Source organism: Electrona antarctica (genome assembly GCF_951216825.1).
Source record: "Electrona antarctica genome assembly, chromosome: 11".
In the NCBI taxonomy this organism is placed as follows: domain Eukaryota; kingdom Metazoa; phylum Chordata; class Actinopteri; order Myctophiformes; family Myctophidae; genus Electrona; species Electrona antarctica.
In genome coordinates this window covers 2727791-2751069 of record NC_136792.1, presented here as the reverse complement: position 1 = coordinate 2751069, position 23279 = coordinate 2727791, and the positions used below count along the sequence as shown (strand labels likewise).

At 48.0% G+C, this 23279-nt stretch overlaps 1 protein-coding gene across 1 annotated transcript; it reads right to left on the bottom strand.

The window, feature by feature from the left end:
• Positions 1 to 13672: 13672 nt before the first annotated feature.
• On the bottom strand, positions 13673 to 14707 carry LOC306931821 (mitochondrial glutathione transporter SLC25A40-like; the record flags this gene model as incomplete). The annotated part of the gene is made up of 1 exon (XM_079513435.1): positions 13673 to 14707. The coding sequence occupies one exon, from the start codon at positions 14705 to 14707 to the stop codon at positions 13673 to 13675; it is 1035 nt and encodes a 344-aa protein (XP_079369561.1).
• Positions 14708 to 23279: the final 8572 nt, after the last annotated feature.

Below are 23279 nucleotides of genomic sequence, written 5' to 3'. Positions count from 1 at the left end.
TTGAAAACGCTTGTCTGGGACAAAGCGACCCATCCAATGTCGCTTCTGGAGATACATCCGTCTGAAAACAGAGCAGGCGATGCAAGTGGATGCGCGCGCATCTTCAAAATGGCCGCGGCCAGTGGCTCAGAAGCATAACAGAGCTAACGAACGGTAGCTGTCGATACGATCGTATTAAAACATTCATTAAAGAATACATCGCTGTTAAAACGGCTTTTCCGGGTGTGGCACGGTACGCTATTCTACGTGTCTATGTTCCTGGCAGGCCTCGTTGTAATTACTTTTTCTTGGTGTTCCTTTTTCAGTGGACACTAAATGGTAGAATGTTCTCTCACTGAAATGTTTGACACATTTGTTGACACATTTACTAATCAAGTGATGAAACTATGTATGTGACCCACCGTGACAAACACTTAGTCATTGTTTTTCTTCATGTCATATGAAAGCAGGGAATCATAGCTTCAAATTGGTATACTGGCTGTTCAGTTTGACAAACCAGTTTTGGAGATATATGGCTTATAATATAGAGTATTATTACACGGCTGGGTTGAATGCTTCATTGTGATTGGTCAATCGCCAAATTCAACGTTGTGTTATTTCTGGAGAATGACTGCTCGGCTCTATAACACAGGGGTTCTCAACCTGGGGGTCGCGACCCCTCGGGGGGTCGCCAAACTATTTTGGGGGGGTCCCCAAATTTTTTTTATTTTATTTTTTTCCCAACTGAATGGATGGAAAATCGACAATTAAGAGTTTACATGGTACACATAGTACATGCATACACCTTCCTAATGATTATATCTGGTTCCAGTATTTATTTATGGTGTATTGTGTCATGATCTGTCTCTCCACAGACCATGTCAGCCCTGGCCACTCCCACTTTCCTTTCCACACTCCCTCATCAGCCCACCTGTGAACATTTTGCATTTTTGCCATTAACCTCCTCCCTATATAACTGGACTCCTTACTAACACTCATTGTCAGAACATATGTCATTTTGCCCTAGCAGTCCTGTGTGTTCCTGGTTCGTTGTTTTTCGTGCTCCTTGAAAGGTTTGCATTTGGACATTTTGATTTTACTGCCTTGTACCTGAGTTTTGCCTTCTTGGTCTTCCTAAGTTTTTGTACATTTGAATAGTTTGGAATGTTTCCTGAGTTTCCTGCGCTAGCTTACAGCTACCTTTTTGTTTGTGACCCCTACTGCTTTTCAATAAATCTTTGGATTTTGAACCTTTGGTTTTGAGACTCTGCATTTTGGGTTCAGTCATCCTGATATCACAACAGTATGTTCTGACCAAAAGATGAACCCAGCAGAGCTCAGACTTTTCCACCGTAAGGTGGTGGAATTTGAACATGTGGTTGGTCAGCTCAAGGCCTCTCCTCCTAACCGGCGTGCTGGACTTCAGAGGCAGATTTCTACCCAGCAGCTTTGGTTTAAAGCGAGACCATGGGTGAGTCATTTTGTCCCCCATTTGGATGTGGTCCGTGGGGAGCTTAAGAACTTTGAAACCAGCTCTCAACCGCATGCTTCCCAGCCAGCTCCTCACTTTTTTAGGGTTGGAGTGATGAGCATGCACCCCGCTAACCTGGATGTTAACCAGCAGAGCACCCAGTCTATGGATTTATTTCCCCATTTCCGTGACAGTGAAGAGGTTCCCGTTTTTTCTAATCAACAAAATCCTTTTTATGGCACCCGTCTGGCTCGGGGAGGTCCCCGTTGCGCCAACAGGCGTGGGGGTGGCTCCCTGGGTCTCCCAGCCACCAAGCCCACCCAGCCAGCCTGTCCTGACAGTGTGGGGAACCATGGGTCTGCTAGAAGGCATGGTCGCCGTGGCCGCCTACACCACCAGGAACCTCCGCCGCCCAGCCTGCCCAGCTCTCCACCGCCCAGCCTGCCCAGCACTCCCCTGCCCGGCACCCCGCTGCCCGGCATCCAGAGCAACGTGTTGCCCAGCATCCACCAGCCCTTCCAGCCTGCTGTCTCCAGTGGTGACCTGCCTGTGCCCTCTGCACCCTCACCGGTGATATCGACTGCCGACCTGCCAGAGCCCTTGCCAGCCGTCTTCCTAGATGTCCTGCCTGCGCCCTCTGCACCCTCGACAGCCCTATCAGCCAGTGACCTGCCAGAGCCCTTGCCGGTCATCTCCAGGGGCGACCGGCGTCAACCTGACGTTGTGGAAGCTCTGGCCCTGGGCTTTTTGTTGGGCTGCATCCGTCAGCTGCTGTCTGCCGGCTCCAGGTGTCCTGAGTCTGCAGCACCCTCCTCGTCTCCTGGGTGTGCAGAGTCCTCTGGGGTCCCGTCTCCAGAGTCTGCAGCATCCTCCTCCTGTCCTGAGTCTGCAGCACCCTCCTCATCCCCTGGGTGTGCAGCGTTCTCTGGGGTCCCAGCATCCTCGTCTCCTGGGTGTGCAGTGTCCTCTGGGGTCCCGTCTCCAGAGTCTGCAGCATCCTCCGCCTGTCCTGAGTCTGCAGTCCCGCCTGCAGCTCCGCCTGCAGCTCCACCTCCTCCGCCTGCAGTTCCGCCTGCAGCTCCGCCTGCAGCTCCACCTCCTCCCGCGTCTGCAGTTCCGCCTGCAGCCCCTCCTCCCGCGTCTGCAGTTCCGCCTGCAGCCCCTCCCGTGCCTGCAGTTCCGCCTGCAGCCCCTCCTCCCACGCCTGCAGTTCCGCCTGCAGCCCCTCCTCCCGCGTCTGCAGTTCCGCCTGCAGCCCCTCCTCCCGCGTCTGCAGTTCCGCCTGCAGCCCCTCCTCCCGCGTCTGCAGTTCCGCCTGCAGCCCCGCCTCCAGTGCCTGCAGTTCCGCCTGCAGCTCCGCCTCCTCTGCCTGCAGTTCCGCCTGCAGTTCCGCCTTCGGCTCCGCCTGCAGTTCCGCCTGCAGCTCCGCCTCCTCTGCCTGCAGTTCCGCCTGCAGCTCCGCCTCCTCCGCCTGCAGCTCCGCCTCCTCCGCCTGCAGTCCCACCTGCAGTCCCACCTGCAGTTCCGCCTGCAGCTCCGCCTCCTCCGCCTGCAGTTCCGCCTGCAGCTCCGCCTCCTCCGCCTGCAGTTCCGCCTGCAGTTCCGCCTGCAGTCCCACCTGCAGTTCCGCCTGCAGCTCCGCCTGCAGCTCCGCCTGCAGTCCCACCTGCAGTCCCGCCTGCAGTTCCGCCTGCAGTTCATTCTGCAGCATCCCTGGCGTCGCCTGAGCCTGCAGCGTCCACGGCGTCGCCTCAGCCTGCAGCATCCCTGGCGTCGCCTGAGCCTGCAGCGCCCACGGCGTCGCCTCAGCCTGCAGCACCCCCGGCGCTGCTTCCACGGTCCTCCGCCTCGTCTCGTCCTCCGGGCCACCCTCCTGACGGCGCCTCCGCAGCCTCGTCTCGGCCTCCAGGCCGCCCTCCTGACGGCGCCTCCGCAGCCTCGTCTCGGCCTCCAGTCCGCCCTCCTGACGGCACCTCCGCAGCCTCGTCTCGGCCTCCAGGCCGCCCTCCGGACGACGCCTCCACGTCTCGACCTCTGGGCCGCCCTCCGGATGATGTCACTGCCTCATCCCAGCATCCTGGCCGTCCCCCCGATGGAGCTCGTTCTGCCACCTCCCATCCTCCTGGACGTCCCCCTGAAGTCACCAGCCCTGCCTCGGGCCGTCGTCCTGGCCGCCCCCCTGAAGATCCCCGTTGCTCTGGTCCTTTGCCTCAGGTTCCCTCCTCCAGGCCCCCTCCACCCGCCCTGCTCGTCCCTCGTCTATGTTGTGGGACGTCTGGTATCCGTCCCTTGAGAGGGGGGTACTGTCATGATCTGTCTCTCCACAGACCATGTCAGCCCTGGCCACTCCCACTTTCCTTTCCACACTCAGTCCCATTCTCTCACCTGTCTCCAACTCCCTCATCAGCCCACCTGTGAACATTTTGCCATTAACCTCCTCCCTATATAACTGGACTCCTTACTAACACTCATTGTCAGAACATATGTCATTTTGCCCTAGCAGTCCTGTGTGTTCCTGGTTCGTTGTTTTTCGTGCTCCTTGAAAGGTTTGCATTTGGACATTTTGATTTTACTGCCTTGTACCTGAGTTTTGCCTTCTTGGTCTTCCTAAGTTTTTGTACATTTGAATAGTTTGGAATGTTTCCTGAGTTTCCTGCGCTAGCTTACAGCTACCTTTTTGTTTGTGACCCCTACTGCTTTTCAATAAATCTTTGGATTTTGAACCTTTGGTTTTGAGACTCTGCATTTTGGGTTCAGTCATCCTGATATCACAACATATTGTCTATTATTAAGGTTATTGTAGCAGTCAATTTATATTGGGGGTCGGGAGGGGGCGGGGCGGGGGTCCCGGGCCGAGACATTGCCAAAGCATTTCCGTGGTTCCCCGGCCAAAAACGTTGAGAACCCCTGCTATAACAGACCACTGGAAGGCTCGGAGCACCTGGCTGCAGCCGCTGGGCTGCTTGGATTTTATGCTGTACCCTGCCCCTCCAGAGGGAATACAAATACCAACTCATCAGGCTGAAGCTATAGCTATAGCCATCTCACAAACGTTGGGTGGAGGATGTTATGTCACATCTCAAACTCGAAGAACTTAAATATACAATCAGGGGCTCCACTCAGAAATATACCAGAGTTTGGCAACCGTTTCTAACAAAGAATCCACTTCAAAACACTCCTGACTAAACAACCTGGCTCCCCCATACCTCTGTGACCTCCTCAAACGTCATGTCCCCTCCCGCTCCCTCAGGTCTGGTGATGCAAACCTCCTCGATGTCCCCAAAACCAAACTCCGTACGTGGGGTGACAGAGCTTTTTCCTTTGCTGCCCCAACCCTGTGGAATGTCCTCCCTAAGGCACTCAGAGATGCCCCCACCCTCCAAACTTTCAAAACCGCCCTCAAGACCCACCTCTTCAATATTGCCTTCCCTAGCTAACCCTTCTCACTGTCTTTCTTTTTAATGTTTTTTTAGCTTTTAGTGTTTTTCCTTTTTCTAATAAAGTTGTTTTTATTTTGTTGTTACCTCTGTAAAGCCCCCCCCCCCCCCCCATGTAAAGCGTCTTTGGGTACTCAGAAAAGCGCTATATAAGTTTGAGATATTATTATTATTATTATTATTACTTTGCGGTAGTATTTTCTACGTAGTCATTGGCCATCAGCCCCCCCCCCCCCCCCCCTTATTTCAGACTTTTATATTTTATACATGAATGTTGAGTACTGGTGTTGTTGTTTTGTCCTGTCTCATGTGTAATTGTTGTCATGTATCTGTTGTCTGTCCTGTCTCATGTGTAATTGTTGTCATGTATCTGTTGTCTGTCCTGTCTCATGTGTAATTGTTGTCATGTATCTGTTGTCTCATGTCTCTCATGTGCAAACTTCAATAAAAATACTTGAATAATATGCTGTGCCCAACATGACAGTCATGTAAACTAACACACAGGGCTCTATTAAGCAGGTGAAATCATATTACAGTTTTAAGAGGTGGAGGCGTGGCCAATGTCATATTACAACTAGAAAAAGTGCCCTTCTGGGCACAGGTCTCCACCAGGAGGATAGGATTGTGTGTGATGTTTGGCAAAATGTTTAGGAGGTGTGTGTGTGTGTGTGTGTGTGTGTGTGTGTGTGTGTGTGTGTGTGTGTGTGTGTGTGTGTGTGTGTGTGTGTGTGTGTGTGTGACGCGACTTGGCCTGTTGTAGCGCCACCATGAGGCTGATTTGAAAACTGTCAAGTGGCATTTCTTCCTCAGCCTAGTAGTGGGAATAGGCATGCACAGTTTCACCGCAATCGGACGCTGCGTTGCGGAGTTGTGGCAATTTGTACAAAACGGGCTACTCCTGAAAACTTTAGAAGCCAATCGTAGCCAATCAGGATGGATAATTATGAGAAATCAAACAAATCACATGGTCACATGACTATGGAGAGCATGTGTACCGATTTGCGTGAAATTTGGATAACATCTGAAGGAGTAATATTAGAAAATGTGTTTTACATATGTCGGCCTCCTGGTGGCGCTATAAAGAGCAGATGTGAAAAATTCCAGGCAAAGGTTTTTCCTTGGACTCTAGGGAGTGTGCATACATGGTTTTACACAGATCGGTGCAGTTATAGGTAAAAACACAAATCGGCCAGTTATAGCGCCACCATGAGGCTGAGTTGAAAATATTCAAGTGGCATTTCTTCCTCGACCTAGTGGGAATGTGCGTGCAACATTTCACGGAAATCACACCATGTGTTCATGATTTGCAGCATTTTGTTTGAAACGGAGCACTCCTGCGAACTTTGGAAGCCAATCTTAGCCAATCAGGATGGAGTCTGAAAAATCTGAAAGACCCGTTTCGTTGAATGGCTCTAGAGAGACTGTGTACCAATTTGCGTAATGTTTGGACAAAATCTGTAGGTGTACTGTCAAAACATTTGTTTTGCACAAAGCGGCCTCCTGGTGGCGCTATAACAGGCCAATGTGAAAACTTTGGGGCAGAGGTTCAGCTCTGGCATTCAGGGAGTGTGTGTGCAGAGTATGGCTGCGATCAAGCCAACGGTGCCAGAGATTAGCTGTTCACAGACGGACACACGGACGGACACACGGACGGACGGACGGACGGACACACGGACGGACGGACGGAGTGCAAAACATACTCTCTCCCCATGCCTTCGGCCTGGTGGAGACAATTATAGGCACGGTAAGAAGTGCTTTCGACCATAGAGTATATCAAAGGATAGAGACTGATCTGGCGCGAAGCTCCCCCCCCCCCCCCCCCCCCCGCTATTCATGTCAGTGGAAGTTGCTCAGTGGCGTTTTGAAGCACCCGGAAGGACCGTCGGAAGTGCAAACGCGCTCACCGTTAAAGCCCAGCTGCACGACGTTTCCTCATCATACTTCCACGGGTCCGCCTGCAGTCCCTCCTCTTACCGCTAGGGGCCGAGCGCCTCAATGTTGGAAAGCATCACTGGCCCCTTGCTTTCGACCCACGTGGCGTGCGCAAAAACGGCCTTGAATTAGTGTGTTTAGGGCGTTTTCTCCTTCCAGCCTACCATGCCATTCCCTTTAAAAGTCAGCTGATCACCTGCGGTCTGTGCAAAGCTATTATGATGACGGATATCCCAGAACGACGCTGGGTTATTCGTTTCTCTCCAGAGGAAATAAGGGTGCTCGTGCATGAGGTCAAAGCACGTCAACGGGCCATATATGGGCCTCGACCCGATAAAGCAGGCGTGGGCTGAGGTGCGGGCGGCCGTGTGTGCGTCCTCCGGAGTCAGCCGCACGGTGGCACAAGTCAAGAAGAGGTTTGCTGATCTCCGGAGGACGGGCAAACACAAGGTATGTTGAGTTGACTGTATAGATGGTGTCATGGGGAATATTGACATTGACCAGAATGGCTTGGGGATTAATAGAGGTGGCTCTCCATGGCCTATTGCCTTATATTGAAATTGACAATAGAATATTCAATCCAAAGGTCGCTCACTTGAGACCACCCTGGGACGGGTCGCGGCCTCACTGGAGACCACCCTGGGACGGGTCGCGGCCTCACTTGAGACCACCCTGGGACGGGTCGCGGCCTCACTGGAGACCACCCTGGGACGGGTCGCGGCCTCACTTGAGACCACCCTGGGACGGGGCGTGGCCTCACTTGAGACCACCCTGGGACGGGTCGCGGCCTCACTTGAGACCACCCTGGGACGGGTCGCGGCCTCACTGGAGACCACCCTGGGACGGGGCGTGGCCTCACTTGAGACCACCCTGGGACGGGTCGCGGCCTCACTTGAGACCACCCTGGGACGGGTCGCGGCCTCACTGGAGACCACCCTGGGACGGGTCGCGGCCTCACTTGAGACCACCCTGGGACGGGTCACGGCCTCACTGGAGACCACCCTGGGACGGGTCGCGGCCTCACTGGAGACCACCCTGGAACAGGTCGCTGCCTCACATGAGCGGGCCACCGAAGCGCTCGCGTGCAGTGCTAATGCTCTAGAGCGACGGCCCAAGCCCCTCCACCTCCTCCCGCACCTCCAGCTCCACCATCAGCAACACCACCGGCACCTCGCTCTTCCCCCAGCGGCAACACCAGAGCGGCCCGTCGCCGGCTTGATAGTCCTCCTCCTGGTCCTTCCCGTGGCCAGCCGGCCCGTGGAGGCCTGCGCCTGTGATAGTCCTCCTCCTGGTCCTTCCCGTGGCCAGCCGGCCCGTGGAGGCCTGCGCCTGTGATAGTCCTCCTCCTGGTCCTTCCCGTGGCCAGCCGGCCCGTGGAGGCCTGCGCCTGTGATAGTCCTCCTCCTGGTCCTTCCCGTGGCCAGCCGGCCCGTGGAGGCCTGCGCCTGTGTCTGCCGAGGTGGGGAGGAAAACAATGATTGCTTTGACCTCATGCACGAGCACCCTTTTATTTATTTTTTATACTTTATATTTTTATTTTTTGTGAACACCACGGTGTGGTCATACAAATACAACAAAAAACAAAAAAACACTTAGGACAACATAAAGACAAATACAACCAAAAACAATGACATAGCGAGAAAGAAAATAAAAATAAATAGATACGATAAAAGAAGAAAACAAGGACATAGCAGAACCTGACCTAGCATACCATACCTATCAATATACACATACAAAGGAAACAAAAACCCTGTAGGCCTTATGCATGGGCCAAGCGCCGAAACCCTTATTTAAATTAATTGTCTTTATCTAATAATACATTTTTTTTAGGTTTTTGCAGGCCAAATGCCTTGCCTATAAGGGAAAAAACAAAAAAACACACTGAAAAAGGAAAAAAAAAAAGTGCTATCCCTGCATGGTTGTTGACTCTTCCTAGAATGTATTCCTGTTAGATTTTAAACTGTGTTTTTAGTTAAGCTGTGCTTTTAGTTAAGCTTTTGTTTTCTATATTTAAATGGTATTTTTGTTTTTTGTTTTTTTAATAAGTTTACAGCAAAGCTGTCATTTAAATTTATAATAAATACATTTCAAATCAAGCTTACCCGTTTTCTGTGCGAGTGAAACTCAACTTCAAATGTGTTCAAGGAAAGAACAGGTCATCTGGTTTAAGTTCACCTGCAGACAGGAAGACAAAGGGGAGACGCTAAGGCCCCATTTACACTGGCAGCCAAATCCAGCCTGAATCAGATCTGTGCCACATCCAGATTGGAATCTGATTTGTTTAAATGAGTCATGTGACCATTTAAACCAATCAGATTTCAATCTTGATGTGGCACAGATCTGATTCAGGCTGGATTTGTCTGCCAGTGTAAATGGGGCCTAATAGTCTGGCAAAATGGAACAGCTTTGTGAGCATATGTTTGCAGAAAGGGCCTTTCTGTGTGGAGTTTGCATGTTCTCCCCGTGTCCCCTAGGGCAGGGGTTCTCAACCCGTGGGTCGCGACCCCTCGGGGGGTCGCCAAATTATTTTAGGGGGTCCCCAAATTATTTTCAAAAAATATATATATATATATATATTTTTTTTTAAACTTTATTTTCACGATTTTTCAAAAATAGCAGACCTACAAGCTCGTAGCTTGTAGATCTGCTATTTTTCAATAGCTAAATTATAACAATGCTTAAAACACCAAAAGGGGTTCCCGCCCAAAATGGTTTAAGGTTATTGTAGCAGTCAATTTATATTGGGGGTCGGGAGGGGGCGGGGCGGGGGTCCCGAGACATTGCCAAAGCATTTCCGGGGGTCCCCGGCCAAAAACGTTGAGAACCCCTGCCCTAGGGTAGGTACCCTCAAAAAAACATGCAGTAATCCTGGTCGCTAAACTGCCTCCCCCTGGCCAACTGGGGCGCCTGATGGAGGGGAAAGGAACTGGTTGGAATAACGTCATGACGTGGAGTAGCGCATGCTGTGTTCATGTGTTCCCAAATGCACGTGCATTTGTGAACCAACTGCACTCGTGTCAAATCAAACATTATGTAAGAGGTGGTCAGACCCAGGTGAAATCAGTATGCGCCGATTCTTTTTAGGTCATGGGGCTTAATAGCAAATTGCGCAAAGCGAATATAATTAACATATGGACACTCCCCCAATGCTAAAATATGCAGGAAAGTGGTATGCCATTATGTGTGTGTGCGTTCAGCACGGCTTCCATAATATCATGAAAGGGCGCATAACGAGGTCACGGTTTGAGCAAATGATGTAATACCCCCTGAAAACACCACCTGTATAATGGGGCCCTTTGTGTTCTACTTGGAGCCTGCCATGCGACCCGGTCAGCACTGTGGACCAGCTTAAGGTGTTTTTATTATTTTTAAACTATTATTTTTAAGAACTCTGAATTATTGCTTTGCGATGGCTCAGGGAACGGTGCTCTCATTATCAACGGTCCGGGGTGCAGTCGTAGTGAAGGGAACGGTGCTCTCATTATCAACGGTCCGGGGTGCAGTCGTAGTGAAGGGAACGGTGCTCTCATTATCAACGGTCCGGGGTGCAGTCGTAGTGAAGGGAACGGTGCTCTCATTATCAACGGTCCGGGGTGCAGTCGTAGTGAAGGGAACGGTGCTCTCATTATCAACGGTCCGGGGTGCAGTCGTAGTGAAGGGAACGGTGCTCTCATTATCAACGGTCCGGGGTGCAGTCGTAGTGAAGGGAACGGTGCTCTCATTATCAACGGTCCGGGGTGCAGTCGTAGTGAAGGGAACGGTGCTCTCATTATCAACGGTCCGGGGTGCAGTCGTAGTGAAGGGAACGGTGCTCTCATTATCAACGGTCCGGGGTGCAGTCGTAGTGAAGGGAACGGTGCTCTCATTATCAACGGTCCGGGGTGCAGTCGTAGTGAAGGGAACGGTGCTCTCATTATCAACGGTCCGGGGTGCAGTCGTAGTGAAGGGAACGGTGCTCTCATTATCAACGGTCCGGGGTGCAGTCGTAGTGAAGGGAACGGTGCTCTCATTATCAACGGTCCGGGGTGCAGTCGTAGTGAAGGGAACGGTGCTCTCATTATCAACGGTCCGGGGTGCAGTCGTAGTGAAGGGGAATATTGTGACTAAAAGGTTAAGGAAAAAGAAAAAAAAGGCCATGAACAGCTATACTGTGATCTCATCAGTCTACTTGTCTATTTTAAATATAAGCTTATAGAACCCATTTGATGAATCAAATATTTGTCTTCCACTCTTACACCCACACACTACACATACACTTTTGTACTTTTTCATTTTCATGTAGGCCTATAGGCTACTGTGTATCCATTGTTGTATTATTTATGTTGCAAAATAATTTGTTTGATTTTCATGATTTCTAGAGATCTACAAACTCAAACCACATCGGACACAATGCGTTTTGAGCTTGTAGATCTGCTACTTTTGAAACTAGTTTGACACTAGGACTACAAACTCAAACCACATCACATAATGTGTTTTGAGCTTGTAGATCTGCTACTTTTGAAACTAGTTTGACACTAGGACTACAAACTCAAACCACATCACAATGCGTTTTGAGCTTGTAGATCTACTACTTTTGAAACTAGTTTGACACTAGGACTACAAACTCAAACCACATCATGTGTTTTGAGCTTGTAGATCTGCTACTTTTGAAACTAGTTTGACACTAGGACTACAAACTCAAACCACATCATGTGTTTTGAGCTTGTAGATCTGCTACTTTTGAAACTAGTTTGACACTAGGACTACAAACTCAAACCACATCACATAATGTGTTTTGAGCTTGTAGATCTGCTACTTTGGAACTAGTTTGACACTAGGACTACAAACTCAAACCACATCACATAATGCGTTGAGATTGTAGATCTGCTACTTGACTTCAGTGTGACACAAAGCCACATAAAGTTAAAACATTTATGATGAGATGTTTCTGCCAATTAGCAATTAGCAACATAGATCAGGAACAAGAAGAGAATGGTACAAGTCAACAAGCCAAAGTGAACGAGAAGAACTGGCCTATATATATAGACACAGGGCTAACAGCACACAGCTGAACACCATGGGTAATTAGCACAGGATTGGCTGAACCACCAACAGCACACACAGGATTGGCTGAACCGCCAACAGCACACACAGGATTGGCTGAACCGCCAACAGGACACACAGGATTGGCTGAACCGCCAACAGGACACACAGGATTGGCTGAACCGCCAACAGCACACACAGGATTGGCTGAACCGCCAACAGATTATGATTATGGTTTGTTAAATATATATATATGTACTTATTCTTATTTCCATATATATATATTTACGTTAGCTATTAGTTCGCTCCTTACAGTTGTGGAGCTAATCTTGTATATCAAGACTGTCAGCAGCGTTGTTTACCCTGTGCCATTGCGGCCAGTATGGGAGGCATACTATAATCCGACGGAGCATTAGTTCGACATGCGTCCGCATCTCGGACTAGCGCCTGCTCCCGTGCTTGCGGTTATGGTTAGGTTAGGGTTTGAGGTGGGTTGTCGTTTTTCGGACCAATGACTAGTCTAACTAAAGTACTGCACCCGGCCAGTATTGCTGCCATGTTACTGTCTCTGTTTTCTCAAGTACAGATGAAGAGTGTCCCTTCTCGCTCGCCATCTCTCGCGAGAACCGGTGGAAACCGTGTGAGGTCTTGATCCCTCCTCATTGGCCAGACCGATCATGTGACGACTCGTTGGCCATGAGTCGTCACCTAAAAGACTCATTCATCCTGTTGTTCTTTGAGATGACACCGCTAACCTAAGCTCTAGCTGTTTTCTTTTCATTCCGTTGGTTTAAACTTTGCTTATCCTTTTGTTTTATGTTAGTTCCCTTCGGGAAGGAACGACAGGTTAAGTTGTAGTTTTCCATGCTGTTGTTAGTTACGTCAATTACGTCACCATCAACATCTAGTATATATACCTCTGAGCATACGCATAAAAAAGCCAGCACGACCACAATACTTGCGCGCTCTGCTTGCGCAAGTAATAACACACAACGCACGCGCGCACACTTGCTTATGGCAGTCCATCGTTGTCGATGATGACTTCATATCTCCTGGGGGTATAGGGGGTGGGGGGTTTCAGCGCTTGTTGCGCTCATGCGCCCTCATGTGGCTGTTTAGACCATTCTTGCATCCGCACACTTCTTGATCCGCACACATGGGTGTGTTGAACCTGGTTGGACAGGTCTTGCAGCACGCTCATGCCGCTGCCTGCGCTTCTCTGCGCGCCTCAGGGATGTCTTGGCCTTCAGGTGGGAAACACCTGTGAGGCAGAAAGAGCGCCATGTGTCTCGATCTGCTGCTGTCCTTTCTAGGTTGGAGGGTAGAATGTTGCAGTCCTTGAGCAGCACCTCCATGTGGTCCTTATAGCACTTGCGTTGTCCTCTCGCAGACATCTGGCCGTAGAGAATCTGTCGGAGTAGCCGGACTGCAGGATCACATGACCTAACCAGCGGAGCTGTCTGCGTGCCAGAATCACCACTATGCTGGAAGAGTTGGTGCATGTGTAGATCTCTTCATAGGTCATGTGGTGCTCCCATGTGATGCCCAAGATCCTTCGCAGGCAGTGGATGTGAAAGGCCTCCAGGGATCTTATGTGCCGTCTGTATGGTGTCCAGGCTTCAGAACCATACAGTAGTGTGGACACACATATGCCTGGTAAACTGCTGCCTTGGTTGAGGCCTTCAAGTTTTTGTTGGTGAAGACCCGTGACCTTAGGCGACCAAACGCGGTGGAGGCAAGGTTGATGCAGGTGTACAGTAACAAACACACTTGCGTTAAAAGGATAACAGAATTGCGTTAAAAGGATAACAGAAAAAGGTCAGCTCAGAGGTCAGGTGTTGATGGTGTCCAGAGGTCCAGTTGTTCTCTCCTGGTTGCACTTATGGAAGTAGGCCTTTCCAAACTCGTAGGTGCTGATCATGATGGCGCACGCCGGAGCCACTTTTATCACCCTGGGCATGAAGCCTGCAAACAGTCCCCTGATGCCATTCTCTGCTACGATCCTTCTCATCACGCTGAGGGTAGAGGACGACCAGTTCACCGCCTTTAGATCTCCCAGCTCCACCTGCCTCTTGGTTTTGACGACATCAAACGGCGAGGTGACAATGGCAGCGACGGAGCCAGACGCCGCTCCAGAGATGAAGGTGATAGAGGAGGTGACTTCGCTGCTCTCGGCTCTGTCGCACAGCCAGGCTTTGGTCTTCTCGTAGTTGTACCAGTACAGGGCGGAGAAGGGCACATCCCTCAGCAGGGTGGCTCCCAAGCCCCTCCACAGTGACAGCCAGCCCTCGGACTGCACCGCCTGGCCGATGCAGCCCATCAGCTGCCTGTACGACTGCCTCTCGGACTGCAGCTTGGTTCGGATTAGCTCCAACGGACTGATGACCGTCGCCGAACCCACCCTGGCCACGGCCCCCGCCACTAGAGGCACCGTCTCGGCGTGTTCTCCCATCCTCGTCCTCAGAGAGGAACACAGCTGGTCATAACAGGAGAAGTAGATGACGGTGGCCGGCACCGCCATGACAAGCGTCGGAGGAAGTCCACTCCATAGAGATGTGATCCCCTCGACTCGTACGATCTTGACGAAGGCGTCCGCTGTGCCGTTCAAGTGGCCAGGTGGCAGTGCTTTGTACCAGGCCCGGGAGTTGCCGTTCTCACACACACATATGTGGTCCATCAGGCCGTTGCAGTAGACAAAGCATGTCCCTTTGGGGAAGGGATTGGTCTGCGCTTGGAGTCTGATCTTCACCACATCCAATGGGGTGACAAAAAGTGAGGTCAGGAGAGCTCCGGAGCAGGATGCCACAATCTGTTGAAGTGGAGTAATGCCATTGCTGGCTGCTGGTGGTGGACTTTGTCCATTCATAGTGACACCTCGTGTCACTGCTGTCCACTAGCGACACGCTCCCCCATGGGCACACACAGCCTCATGTATAAATAATGACTCAAGGAAGACTGGGTAGGACACGCGGCCCTGGTGTCTGAACTTAAACCAAGATATCTAACCTGTGTGGTTGGGAAGGTGGTTCAAGGAAACTAGTAGGCCTAGCTTAAGCCAAAGGAGTGCAGGTGTGAAGAGTCCTAATACAGTCGAGATATCTGGGTTGTAAGGTCAGATACCCTGGTTTGTGTGGAGATTAGAGCTGGAGTGTGGTCGTCTTGATGATAAGTCATAGATCCTCGAGCGCATTGGTTGAATATGCACGTCTCTTTCATGTACATTGGTTGAATCTTCCTCTATCTGAGGATGCTATGTCCTTTAGACCTTGGTTGAATCTTCCTCTATCTGAGGATGCTATGTCCTTTAGACCTTCGTGCTAAGGTGGTTGTGTCATCTCTAGGTCACGATGAGCCAGCTATAACAATGCAGTCCCAAGGTCAGCCATGTCTCAATATGGAGTCCACGATGTCAGATCCATGACGTGGACGAATAAGCAATGGACAACCAGGACTCAACTATGGTCAGTGGTGCCGAGCCAATGGAGCAAAGGGGCTACCGCTGCCAACTATTGCCCGTTTCCCCTCCCCCCACGTATAGGGGGCAGGGGGATGCCCATATAGGGGCATTTACTGAGGATATCAGCAATCTCAGATTCGGTTGTCTAAACTAAAGCCACGGATTCAACTGTTATCCCCATATTTGGTCATATGCATATAGGCGTTGAGTAGTGCGGTGCCCGCCATTGAGTAGTCTGGATATCCACCTGTTCAGAACCGCCAATCCAAACTATATGCCCATAAACGGGAACCTTGGCACTCCATGGTTATAGCTGACTCATTGTGACATAATAGTCATATAATAGCCCCACTGACTGCATGCACAGCTCCTGCAAGACACCCAGGATAACATCAGGGATTCTCCTTCTGTCAGACAACCTCTGAAGCTGGACAATGCCACTCTCAACCTATAGCTAGATCCAAGATTTAAACTGCTGCCATTCCTGTTATGTCAGACAGTAGGCCAGTAGGGTCCTGCACACTGTCTTCACTTATAGAGCAGTAGTTTTATTCAGATTATCATCGGAATAAAACTACTGCTCTGGATAATGATCTCGTCAATAATTTGATGTATGCAGATGATTTAGTCATACTGAGCCCAAGTAGCACTGGACTACAGCAGCTGCTCGACATTATGTACTGAGTATGGCATTGAAAAGTATAATGCCAGTAAGAGTGTTTTTCTTATTTGTAGAACAAAAGAGGACAAAAGTCAGACAGATGATGATGATATACACAGACAGTGCCGTAGGATGTATGCACAGGCGAACACCCTCGCACGCAAGTTCATTATGTGTTCAGAAGCAGTTAAAGGGGCATTCCACTCATTTTCAACATTTTACTATGTCATTAATATACCTTAGAGCTGTTGTGGAAATAATAGTCCCCCCATTCTGTGTTTCCTAGAACTAGAGGTCTGAAAAAAGTCATTAAAACTGGTTTATGGCCAATGACGTAATGGACGTAATGAAATCAATAACATGGTGAAACACATCTTGATGATGTCATCAAGATGTGTTTCACCATGTTAATGATTCTTTTCATAATTACAGTTCTAGGAAACAAAGAATGGGGGGACTTTTGTATTATTTCCACACAACAGCTCTAAGGTATATTAATGACATAGTAAAATGTTGAAAATGGGTGGTTTTCCCCTTTAAGATTACTCTATTTAGAGCTTACTGTACACCACTCTACACTGCCCACTTGTGGTCCAGCTACAAAAAAGCAAGTATTCAGAAACTTCAAGTAGCGTATAATGATGCCATGATCCTTTTACTCAAAAAGCCTAGATGGTGCAGTGCAAGTGAAATGTTTGTGGCTACTTTTCAAGCTGTTCTCCAGAACTTAATGCATAGATTCATGTGTCGCTTGGATGAGTCTGTGAATAGCATCGTCGTCAGTATAAATAACCCTGTCAAAAGCTGCACTAGATACTCCTCTAGCCTTAGGAGACATTGGCTTAAAAGCCTTTATTTATAACTGTCACAAATGCCTGTCTAACATGTAGATTTGGACTGTTTTTTATTGGATGTGTATATTGTATTTTGTGTTTTGTATGTTTTTCTATGGACCCTGAGTCTGCAATAGAGTCATTAATTCATTCATGCATTAATTAATTAATCAATCAATCAATCAATTAATTCATTCATTCATTAATCAATCAATCAATCAATTAATTAATTAATCAATCAATCGATCAATCAATTCAATAATGAATTAATTAATGAATTCATGTGGCGGCGCTACAAAAAGGGCAGTATGCAGAGACTCAATGTGGCTTATAATGATGCCATGAGACTGCTGCTTAAAGTCCCACGATGCAGCAGTGCAAGCGAAATGTTTGTCAGCATCGGCGTACCCACCTGCTCAGCTGTGCTGAGGAACCTCATGTACAAATGTACTGTATGTGGCATTATTGTTATTCTGACTAACCCTTTATTGAGTTCAGTCAGGTTTGTTTCTAAACTGTGGAATCATTGGCGTGTAAGCCTGTATAGTATGCATTTGTGATTTTATGTAGACAATGTCTGCTTTTTGTTTGTCTCTGTATTTGTATGTTTGGTTTTTTTACGTCACTATGGACCTTGTGTCTTTAATAAAGTTTGATTGATTGATTGATTGATTGATTGATTCATTCATTCTATCTCAATGGGATAGTTCCAGCCATAGGAGCAATGTTTGGAACTATAGCCCATAGGCACCTGCTTTGCAGCGAGATCAAAGCGTGACGCTACTCTCCTACTCTACACTCTGGTGTGCAGAAGGCCTTTTCGCTACAATGTCAGACAGTAGGAAATAATAAATGGCTGCTGAAGCTGCATCCATGATGGATGGATGGAGCATCAGGTAACTAATAATGTATAAACATTATATAAGCATTAGAGCAATGAAAAAATATTGTTTTGTTTAGTTCATAGTGTGCGTGTGTGAGTGCGTGCGTGCATGTTTCATTTTTATTTTATTTTTTTCACCCTGTAGGAAGATGTGGTGGTGATCGAGGACAGAGCCAGACTCAGACCAGAAGGAGCTCAGTGCTGCTCAAGAGGATTAATGAAGAACCTTCATGTTACGCTCTCAAGAGTTAAATTATTGTTAGATTGTTAAATTATTGCTTAATTTAGTTTAATTTTAAGTCTACACAATTAGAGAATGTAAAATAATTGTTATTTTGATCAACGTCTGCCGGTTATCCATTGTAAATGCGCAACAGAACATTGGCCGCGCCCCTAGCGGCCAATGTTCTGTTGCGCATTTACAATGGAGTGAAATCCAAGATGGATGCCAGATTCCGAGACAGAGTGGATCAAAACACCTTTTTTATTGAAAACGCTCCTACGCCTTTCAAACACAGGGCGTAGGCCAAGCTGAGAAGTGGGGGAGCAACGTAAGCACCTTAGATTTTGCGTATGTACTGTACATCGAAGAATCGAAAAAATACCTCTACGAGAGTCTAAAACTAGTGGAGACATATCAGTGGAGTGGTGGTGCCGGTGGTCTCCACCGGCTGCCTCGCTCCCCACATGCCTCCCAGCGGTCCGAACAGGTGTTCCGCGGTCCAGGGAGGCTCATTCGGCATGACAGGGGGTCCACAGAGCTCAGCTTACTAGTTACTACTACTATAGTACTACTACTACTACTAGTACTACTACAAACAGCAGGCTACTAACTCTCAAAAACGCAGTGATCATGGGCAACAACTGGCATCGCACGGTAAGTTTCTTCTGCACCCGTGGCTGGCTTGTTGTAACGCTGGCCAAGTGGCCAGCCTTTCTGTTGGGGATTTTCGGTCACATGTTTGGTGGGTCATGTGTTTTCTCACTGTTGCAGCATTAGACAGAGCAACAAAGGGAATTCACTGCAGCGCTGGCTCATATGTTGATCTTAAGGGTTCTAATTGAACCCTTACAACCCGCGGTGCTGCGGGTCTGGCTATCAGAGGGTGCAAATATTTACCCACGACCCCCACAGGTCTGGCTTTAAGAGTGTTAATTTGTATTTGTCATAATATCGTTAACATGCACTTACCTAACAAATTAGGTAGGTATGAGGAATTAAGTTGGAATGTATCAATTGATATTTAAAAGACGATGGCAACCCCCCTATGCATACTTTCTTTAGATATTCCACTGTTACGTTCTTTCATTCATGATAACTACTTTGTTATGTAAATTGCCATCATGCAAGTGTTTGCCAGAATATGCTCAAAACAGGTAAATCAGGTCAAACGTGGATTAGATGTAAAATGGTAAATGGTGCATTTATATAGCGCCTTTATCCAAGGCGCTTTACATAGATTGTGCATTACATTCACCCATTCACACACACATTCATATACCGATTGCGAGGCAAGGTACCAACCAGCACATCGGGAGCAATTTGGGGTTCAGTGTCTTGCCCAAGGACACTTCGACATGTAGACAGGAGGAGCCGGGATTCGAACCGCCGACCCATGGATCATTGGACGACCTGCTCTACCTCCTGAGCCACAGTCGTAAAATGTGTCACATGTTCACAGGTGATGATCATCTACCGTACTGTTACAGTACATGCTACAGGTGATGGTAAACAATCTGCTTTGTGTATTTTACGGCTCAGGAAGATCCAACATGAGTCCAACATGATCCAACATGATCCATGTGAGTACAGTAGCCCGGGGAACCAACCGCCAACCAACCAAACACAGGTGTGAACATGTGCTGTACATTCTAATTACAGTACAACTTTGTACAGAACAATGAATGTTTGCTTTCGCCATCTTTGTTGAAGAAGAGTCTGGGCAATTATGATTTAGTCTTACTAGAAACACTAACATTTTCTAAATCTTATATATATAGAGTTGCCATCTCTGCGCCGCGGTGATCACCACTCACACAACACATCTCTCTGTTTTTACTAACCACCTTTTCGGTGGTCACCTCTTCACCTAAAACTGGAGTATGAATCGGCCTTAACTCTTCATTTGTGACGTGTCAGCACATTATGCCAGCGCGGGGAGCTTGAGCTGACTGACGATCACATAATCACCACCTGTGCCTTGTTGTACAGACCACAATCAGAGGCCGGCCTCTTTGATGTGGGACATGAGACGGGTGCATATCTTTGGTCCGATCGACGTCCTAACAGTCCGACAAACAATAGTCTCCCACCCGGGAGGCATACTTTGGTTAGACATAGCATTGGTTAGACATAGCATTGGTTAGACATAGCATTGGTCCGACTGCCTACCCCAAAACAACCTAACCCTAACCGAGTCGTTTGGCCGCCAGGATTAATTAATTATTTGCTGTAATTCACGCCTGTTTTTTGCACCGTTTTACCCTTACTTTGAAGAGCCAAAACCCGCGACCGGAGGTTACTCTTGTTACTTACACTACACTGTGTGTGTGTGTGTGTGGTGTCGGATCCATATCCGGTCTCCCACGGGGAGCGTGATAATAGTTTTAATTGCTGTATGTTAATGTATGTTAATCCAAATGTGCTGTATATAAAGCAAAAAAATGTGCTGAAACATAATAAAAGACATATATATATGTTTGACTAAACAAGGTAGAAAATAGACTAAAAATGTCCTTTTTTATGTTTTCATATATGGGGAATACAATGAAATATTCAGATTTAAGATCAGTTGTGAAGGAACCACTTACCCAGGGGGCAAAGGGGGTTGACCTGCATTTGTCATAACATACAAAGTTGTCCACCAGAAATAATATCTATGACCCACTAGGATCACAACCTATATGGACAACTCGGTCAATTTTGTTGCGAAAGTCCAATATGGCCGCCCCCAATATTAGCCCCTATTAGTTATAATGGGGGGTGAATAGGGCAAAATTTTAAACTGAGAGATATTTCCACGAAACTTCTCAGGTTGATCAATGATATGAATACGAACATTTTTTGTATTGCAAGTTTCCATGAAATCCAATATGGCCGCCACAATATGGCCGCCACAATATTAGCACCAAGAAAATAGGTTTTGGCTCTAACTTCTGAACCAGATGAGCTAGAAATGCAACCTTGGTGTCTATTTCATGGTTTCTGACCATGAGAGACTCAATGGAATACCTAGTTTTATTATTGGGTGTGTCTGGACCCTTATTGTGCATATTTACAAGATGGTGGCTACCCGAAATAGTGATTTACCATGATTTCTACCATGATTGTTGACTGTTTTGGCAAACACAAGCAATATTAATCCATTGGCTAAGATTCATGGCAGAAGGAACATATTTTCTTGAGCTTGCATATTGTCAAAATGGCTGCAAACATGAAAAAGAAAAGAGACATTACATTTCCTGTCGGATCCTATTACCCAGGGGGGCAAACCACCCCTTTTTGGATACCTGCATTTGCCATAACATCAAAGGTTGTCCACCAGAAATATCTATGACCCAATAGAATCACAACCTATATGGACACACTGGTCAATTTCTTTGCTGGAAATCCAATATGGCCACCACAATATTAGCCCCCATTAGCCTATAATGTGGGTGAATAGGGCAACATTTTTAACTGAGGGATATTTCCACGAAACTTCACAGGTTGATCAATGATATGAATACCATAATGGTTTGTAAATTCTGAACCAGATGAGCTATAAATACAAACTCATGGTTTCTAACCACGAGAGATATATAAATATTTTAGCCATAATTTCCCTCTATTAAGTATTATTGTTCTGGGGTGTTTCTTTGCAGAAAGACATCCCTCTGGCTGTATTTTGGTTTTATTCTACAGTTTCTGTTGGCATTTTCTCTGTTTATGTTGACAATCATCCCTGGCAGGGACGTGCATCGCCAAGCCGGACATCCCTTCACTGAGTATGGATGGTCTCTCAGTGATGGTCCCCTGTCCATCTAGAGCCAGCCTGGCCTATGCCAGAAAATCTGTTCATGTGCCAGGGACTGGAGACAAGATGCAGCAGGAGCTTCACTCCATTCCTGACTGGGGATGCATTACCATTATCTTGGACTCCGGCTGCATGGCATCCTGTCATGAAAGGACGTGATGAGAGAGATCAATGTCCCTGGACAGCCAAACTTGCCAGGGATCTGCCACAGGCCCTCACAATTGACTGTGTGAAAGGCCTTGGTGAGGTCGACAAACACCATATAGAGACCCTTCTGCTCTCTGCACTTTTCTTGCAGCTGGCAAATGGAAAAGATCATGTTACAGGTACTTCTGCCTCCATGGAAACCACATTGGGATCCAGGGACAACATTCTCAGCATGGCTGATTAGCCGGTTGAGGATGATTCTTGCTAAGATCTTTCCTGTGATGTTCAGGACTCAGGAGGGCTATACCATGATGGTTATCACAGTATGCCCTGTCCCCTTTCCTCTTGTAAACATGCACTATGGATGCGACCTTGAAGTCTTGATGGACTTCCCCCTATCCAGATTACCTGGTACAGGTGCCATGCCTCCATTCTTGTAGATGTCTGCGGGCAACCCATCACCTCCTGGTGCCTTTCCAGGAGTGGTTTGTTGGAGTGCTTTCACTGTCTCTGCACTGGTGGGGGGGGCGTCAGCCAGATCAGCTTTGATTGGCAGCTGGGGTATCGTGGCAATATCCTCTTCGGAAATTGAGGACTCTCTGTTTAAGACCTCACTGAAGTGTTATTCCCAGTGTGCTAGGATGTCACTCTTGCCAGTGAGCAGGACACTTGTCAGAGGAGCGGACTGGAGTTGAGCCAGTGGTTTTGGGCCCATAAAGAGCACACAGAATGATGCATGCATCTGAGACATTCCCAGTCAGGAATGGAGTGAAGCTCCTGCTGCATCTTGTCTCCAGTCCCTGGCACATGAACAGATTTTCTGGCAGCCTTTGATACAGCTACATGATATTGTCTTGTTCATTGACATAGGCCAGGCTGGCTCTGTAGATGGACAGGGGACTGCATTCCCGTCACTGAGAGACCATCCAGACTCAGTGAAGGAAGGGATGTCCGGCTTGGCGATGCACGTCCCTGCCAGGGACGTGTAGAACAAAACCAAAATACAGCCAGAGGGATGTCTTTCTGCAAAGAAACACCCCAGAACAATAATATCTTTCGTGGTTAGAAACCATGAGTTTGTATTTCTAGCTCATCTGGTTCAGAATTTAGAGCCAAACCTATTTTCTGGGTGCTAGTATTGTGGTGGCCATATTGGATATCATGGAAACTTCCAATACAAAATATTATGGTATTCATATCATTGATCAACCTGTGAAGTTTTGTGGAAATATCCCTCAGTGAAAAATGTTGCCCTATTCACCCGCATTATAGGCTAATGGGGGCTAATATTGTGGTGGCCATATTGGATTTCCAGCAAAGAAATTGACCGGTGTGTCCACATAGGTTGTGATTCTATTGGGTCATAGATATTTCTGGTGGACAACCTTTGATGTTATGGCAAATGCAGGTATCCAAAAAAGGAGTGGTTTGCCCCCCTGGG